Source organism: Poecilia mexicana, unplaced genomic scaffold, assembly GCF_051168715.1.
Source record: "Poecilia mexicana isolate PSO_F unplaced genomic scaffold, ASM5116871v1 scaffold_22, whole genome shotgun sequence".
Lineage (NCBI taxonomy): Eukaryota > Metazoa > Chordata > Actinopteri > Cyprinodontiformes > Poeciliidae > Poecilia > Poecilia mexicana.
In genome coordinates, this window is record NW_028263391.1 from 24,620,834 (window position 1) to 24,627,281 (window position 6,448).

General features: G+C 39.3%; 1 protein-coding gene across 2 annotated transcripts in view; it reads left to right on the forward strand.

The window, feature by feature from the left end:
- Positions 1-1,259: 1,259 nt before the first annotated feature.
- asap2a (ArfGAP with SH3 domain, ankyrin repeat and PH domain 2a) overlaps positions 1,260-6,448 on the forward strand; it is a 43,424-nt gene continuing 38,235 nt past the window's right edge. For both annotated transcript variants that reach the window (XM_088002308.1, XM_015004707.2), the window contains exon 1: positions 1,260-1,747. In XM_088002308.1, the coding sequence (XP_087858434.1) occupies positions 1,622-1,747 (126 nt within the window). In that variant the 5' untranslated portion in view covers positions 1,260-1,621. The remainder of the gene's footprint in view (positions 1,748-6,448) is intronic.

Here is a 6,448-nt window from a genome sequence, read left to right on the forward strand (position 1 = left end):
CAATATGAACTGAATCATCTTAAATCTGCCTGATTCACCCATTTCCACCTTAACAATGAGTTGGCCGTAGACTGCGCAGTCTCGGTGCTGCCTTTAAGGGCTGTTGGAAATTTAACAATCAGTGAAAATACTTTGTAATTTTGTTTTTGTTTTAATTAACAGAGATTTTTTTCATATGCAACCCCATTAGATTAATGCTGGTTTTTATAGCATCAAGTTATTAAGAGAAATACGGCCTATTTAAATGATCATAACTTGTGCAACTACTACATCAAGGGTGTTCAAAGTGGGGCTCAGGGGCCATTTGTGGTCCCTGGTCGGATTTTTTCGCCCCCCAACCACGATTCAAGAATAAATTAAAACAAAGCAAAAACTTTTAATTCAAAGTGTTGGACTGCTTTAAGATGTTTTATTAGAACCTGGCTGAGTACAACAAGTGTTTTGAAATGAGATACAACAACCTTCACTTTCCCTTTGGGGTCAATAAAGTATTTCTGAATTGAATTGAAGACTGACCTAGGTCTTGTTTTTAATGTTGCATATAAAAAACAGTTTTCCTTCTTTCAGAAAACCTGTGAACTACATCAAACTCCATTTCTGTCAAGAAACCAACCAGTTCACGTATCTAAATCCAAATATCAGTTCAAATACGTCTCAGTAAGTTAAAATCTGGCCTGATGAGGCTCGTTTTAAAAAACTCAGATTTAAAGTACATTGTAAGAATAACTTTTAAGCAGGTGTTGAATATACTTCTTGTAAGCCCACATTTCAGTATAAAATGTATTTTTATGAGTTTGGTGTAATATTCTAATAGTAACTGTCATATTTTCATTCACTGTTAGCAGTAAGTTATGATTAACACAAATAAGGTCTTGAAAACACTGGTCTGAGTGGAATTACTCTATATGATGCGTTTCACTGAGTTAAATAATTATTTGATTTATTGAACATTACTGTACTTTTGAGTCTGAGTAGATTTATAATGTGTGCATATAGTTGTTTTGAAAATCCATACGTTTTTATTATAAAAACCCCCCACTGTATTATACTTTAATTTATTCCAATTAAGTTTTACAAAGTACAGAAAACGTTCAATTTTGGTTAGATTTGGTTTTGAGTTGAGTATGATAGTTTCCGAACAGCACTGTAAAGCATCATTTTTCCTGAATTCTGATTGGCTCTCCGTTTCCAGCCGCTGCTTCCCATTGGCTGGTGCAGCTTCATTGAGGACCCTCCTCTACCTTTGTCACTTTGCGCTCCCGTTGAATCGCCAGCTTGTTGTTCCTCGGATCCCGGCAGGAGACCTTAGCTCACCCAGTCCGGATATCTGCCCCCGTTTTGGTCGCTTTTCTTTCCCCTCCGAGCTTTGAGGATGAGCCGGTGAACTGGATGGGGAAGGAGTAGCCTGCTGGTCGGCTGAGCTATCACCCTGCGGCGCGGCGCGGAGCTCCAGTGTCGGGAACAAACAGCGGGGAAGGGACGTAAATAAGCCCGGAGATGGTTCACTTTCCGCGGGGACCTTCGGCGACTTTACTGCTGCTGACGGCGCTTTAAAATCAGATTTAAAAAAAAACTGAACAGACAAGAAGGAGGTTAGATTAAATCGCTTTGTGGATTAACAATGCCGGACCAAATCACAGTTTCAGAGTTTGTCACGGAGACAAATGAAGATTATAAATCTCCAACCGCCTCTATTTTCACCACCAGGATGTCCCACTGCAGGAACACAGTGGCTGCTCTGGAGGAGGTGGGTGACCATGCTGCGGTTTTTATTTTTAAAAACAAAATGCAGGATTTCAGTACTTTTTACTCCCATTTACTCTGCTACAGCCTAAAACTCAGTGACTTAATTAGTAAATATAGTCCACCTGAGCAGGTGTTGGTAATCCAAAGCAGGCAAGATGCTCATAGTAACTTTGGAGGAGCAGCAGAGATCCACAGATGAGGTGTAAGAATCTGTTTTAGTTGTCCATAAAGTAAATAAGTTTGCTTTTCTCCAAAAAGCCACACAACAAACATGTGGAAGAAGTTTCTCTAAAGTGCTGAATGTTTAGGCTACATGCTTCAGTCACCAGAAGGTCAAACCGTGCAGAAAACGCATGAATGAATGATGAAAACGCTGCAAAGTCCTCCAGACCACTAGGGGGAGTCTGGAATTGATAATATTCCCTCCCTACGTAAACATGCTGCTGCTTTTTTATTGTAAAAGTAATTAATTATAACTCACATTTTCTTTCTTTCTCCAACTCATAGTTAAAATCACGACTTCTGGTCTGGTCCTATACGGTTTGGTTCTCGACTCCCCCTAGTGGTCTGGAGGGCTTATGTTTAGTTTGCAGCACATTTGGTCCACATTTGTTCTTGTGCGTCCATCTCTTGTTTTATTGGTTGCTCCATTTTTTTGTTTTCTGTTGCGTTTTGTCTTTGTGTGTTTTGAAGTTTGAATCCTTTATGTGTTTGCAGCGCATTTCCTGCACTTGTAACAGCCAATCCTGTTTGTAGGAGAACAAATCACCTTGAACAACCCTCACAGTGAAACATAGTAGTGGCAGCAAAATGCTGTGGGGATCCTTACAGATAGTGCTGGAAGAAACCAGTTAGAGGCTGCAGACTGGAGGATAACCGACGTAAACATGCAGCCAGAAATAAAATGGATGGTTTAGGCCAGACGTCTTCAACATGGGGGTTGCGAACCCTAGAAGGGTCATGGATGTACGCTGGAGGGGTCATGAGATTTCTGAATATACTTTTTTAAAATTTAAAGTTATACTTTAACATGAATCAAACATGTAATAAGTTGATAAATTAAAAAACTAAAATATATTTCACACAAAAATTCACATTCAGCGAACAAAAAATCTGTTGTTAAAATTCTGCATTCACTTTAGCACGTGAGTTTGTTTTTGAAAATAAAAATCATTACATAAAGAATATGTGTATTATTTATGTTTAATGCCCCTTGCTGCTCTGTCTTAAACCCCAGATGAGGTTTTTGGTTGTTTGGAGCCAAAATGTGACAAAGTTGCTCATCTGAGTCGCATTATATTCGTTATTATTCATTCAGAGACGGAGGATCATCTCCAGCTCCGGTGCAGAGCCGCACTCTTTAGCTTCTGGTCAGAGAGGAGCGTTTTGTGTTGAAACTGGCGGTTCATCAGGAGGAAGGACACTTCCGCTTCGGCCCCCTCCCTGCAGTTTCCCTACTTTGTGTACGGTGCGGCAGAGCCTCGCCCTGCTGCTCGGTAAAAATAGATTTTCCCACATGAGCGTCTCCCTGTGTTGGTGTGTCCCTGCTGCGCTGATTAGGGAGGATGTTGGAGCAGGAATGATGCAGGAAAAGGACAGTTTTTTTTAATTTTAACCTGATCCGCCGCACCTTTCAGAGGTTGTGGTTTTATTTTGACGCTCTTGTTTGAGGATCCAGGCAGATTTACACCTGCTCACCGCGGCAGGTGTCTGTGTAAACCGGCAGGAGGAATGTGTGTTTTTCCACTTAAGAGTGAGGACATGTCGGCCTTTGAATAGCAGGCCAGCAGTAATTGGCGGCTGCGCGGCTGAATTGTTGGGTGGTGAATCTAATTCAGCAGCTTTGTTTCGGCTGCAGAGCTGCTGCTGTTGCTCGCTGACCTCCGCGCTCAGCAGCACAAGGCTCCATTGTTGGAACCGCAAACTTTGCTCTGTTTGACTAATTAACCAGGGCAGCCGACGGGAACACTTCCGCTTATTGTCAACGTCAAGATTCGGTTAATCGCAAACAAAGTGAATAAAGTTGAGGTTTTTACTCACAGACTCAGTTTCATGTGAGGCATTCAGGAACCGTCTGTTTAAATCTGACAACAAAGACTCCACATACGGACAATAAATCAATAACAGTATCTATTGGATAATGGGTAATACATCTGATAGAATATTAAATCATTTCACTGAATTCTGATCCAGAACCGCACAGCATTCTGGGAGATGTAGGCAGAGGAAAGACGTTAGCCGCTCAGCCTCATGGCTAGCTCACATTTATCAAATCGTTTATCATTTATTGTGGAAAATGTTTTTATCATGATGAGAGTTTTGATTTGTTGTTACGATAAACTTCAGTTATTGATGGTAAATAAAAAACAAAACTGTCAGTATGATCAGAAATGTAACTTTTGCTTTTTTTCCTCCACTGTTGGTTCAAAGAGAGCTTCAATAGATATCAGTAAATTTGAAAATGAGATTAAATGCAGGGACAGTTTAGTGACACAAATCACACTTTTTATGTGACTGGTATGCTTAAGAAGGGCCTTACTAATGGGTTTATTTGTCAGGAATAATATGAGTAGTTATTGTTAATAATAGTAATAATAACGATTGTAGTTTCTGTGTCATTTTGCAGCATGAGTTGCATTTTAAAGCCCGTTGAAATGTGTATATTTGCGAAGGAAGCCGTTCTCGATCGCTGGTGTTCTGGGTTTAGAAATGTTTGCTGTTTGTCTGCAGGAACCTTTAATCAGATGCAGTGAGGTGCGATTATTCGGCTGCTAATCTGTCCTTCCAGATGGTTAGTTTGGGACAAATCTGCTGCTTAATCCTGGTACCAAAGAGAGGAGCGCTGCCTCTGACTCAAGTCCCAATAAAACGCGTTTATTATTATTGATTTATCCGCCAATAGGAAGAATGTCACAAAACGATAAGAAGTATGTTTGGAGGAGTCGAGGTGATTCTGTGAAACCTGGCCTTGTACTTTATTTTTATTTTTTTTTAATGTATCCTGGCCTTTAAAAAGACTTTGTGGCTCATTGTCTGAGTCTCAACGGGTTTACTTTCACAAGTGGAGCGTTATGACTGTGGATAGCAATAAATAAAGCTTTTATTAACTTATTATTAGCATTACATATATATATATATATATATATATACATATTTTATCTAAGGTTTCTTGTTTGTCTTTTCTCTCTTTCTGCAGGTGTAGAAGCAGACTTTTACGGTGTTCACTCGTATTTCTCTATTTTCCTTCCTTTACTTTCATCTACTTTTCCTTTTTAACTTTTTCCTCCACCTCTCTTGCCTTTTCCTTTTTCATTTCCGTGTCCACTACATTTGAAATAAACCCAATTTCTTATAGAGGTGTGGAATATTGCATATTTTGGTATAAATCCAAAATCAATCAAATAAAACCACAATCAGTGAAGCTGATACTTTTTTCATTTAGATGTTTTTGTAGTTTTTCCTTTGAATTATATTAAGATGTTAGAATTTGAACAAAGTTTATAAGCGTCCACAAAATACTTTATTTATTAACAAGATAAACAATTGAACAATTGTTTATCGTGCGTTTTTACCAAATAAAAGTGGAGAAAATTATAATTTGAGAGAAAATTAAAGCAAAATCTTTCGGGGTCGAGTTGAGAAACTAACGCTCAAAAATAAAGTTTCATAAGAGAATCTGAAGCTGAAGTATCGATTTCCCACATCATCTGAGATGGATGAAGCAGGCTAACGTTAGCGGTTAGCGATTCTTCAGATGTCCGTCCTGTTGAAAATGAAAGAGAAATGCTTACAAACTGGACCAGTACACGGAAAACGGCCAGTTTGAATACTTTCTACCAGTATTGCAATGAAACGTGTCCAGAATTAGTCCAGGAAAAAGGTTCACCAATAAATCAACCCAGATTTTCTTTGTTTTGGAAGATTGACCATCAGCTGATAAAAACTGATCACATCCACTCATCTTCTATTGTCACCACTGTTACTATATTTAGTAACGTTTCAGACAAATCAGCCTATTTAAAGATCAGTGATCAGCCTGAAAACAGCAATCGGTGCAGTGCAACGCTAGTCCAGAGGTTTGTCTGAGAAAAACACTTTATTTTTCTACTTGTTGGTTTGATTCTCGCTTCCAAAGTTCATTAATATAAATCACTAAAATCCTAAAATGGTTGCAATCTTCTCTCCTGGTGTTGGTTTTCTGTGTAAATGGGTTTTCCAGACGGCCTTTGAATGCATCACCCCCAGGCCTTAATGGCTCTGCAGCCATTCTGCTCTAAACTTAAATGCATCGCTTAATTAGGCGGGTAGTTTTAAAGCGGCTGCCATCGCTCAGACACTGTGTGCCAGAAGCACAGCCATAAAAACCAGTTTATCCAGTAAGAGGATATGGAGCTCTGTGTCAGGACCCCCCGCCCCTTTGTGCTGACTTTCTTCTGCTCACGCTCAGAAATAAGAGCTTCTGGATCCTGTTTCTGTCTTCAGTCCTTTTCAAAGCTTGTTGTGGTGATAAACCTGTTACAACCTGTAAGGTCACCAGACATATTTATGGTTTCTTCTCAGAAACAGAATTAGTTTACATATTTGGAAAAATTACATGTTTACGTCTTTATTTCAGTCTCAAATCAGTGCAATTCAAAGATTTTGTGCTGAACTTCTTACAAAATAACGACTCGTTTTCAGATGACTCGACTAATTTCCCCCC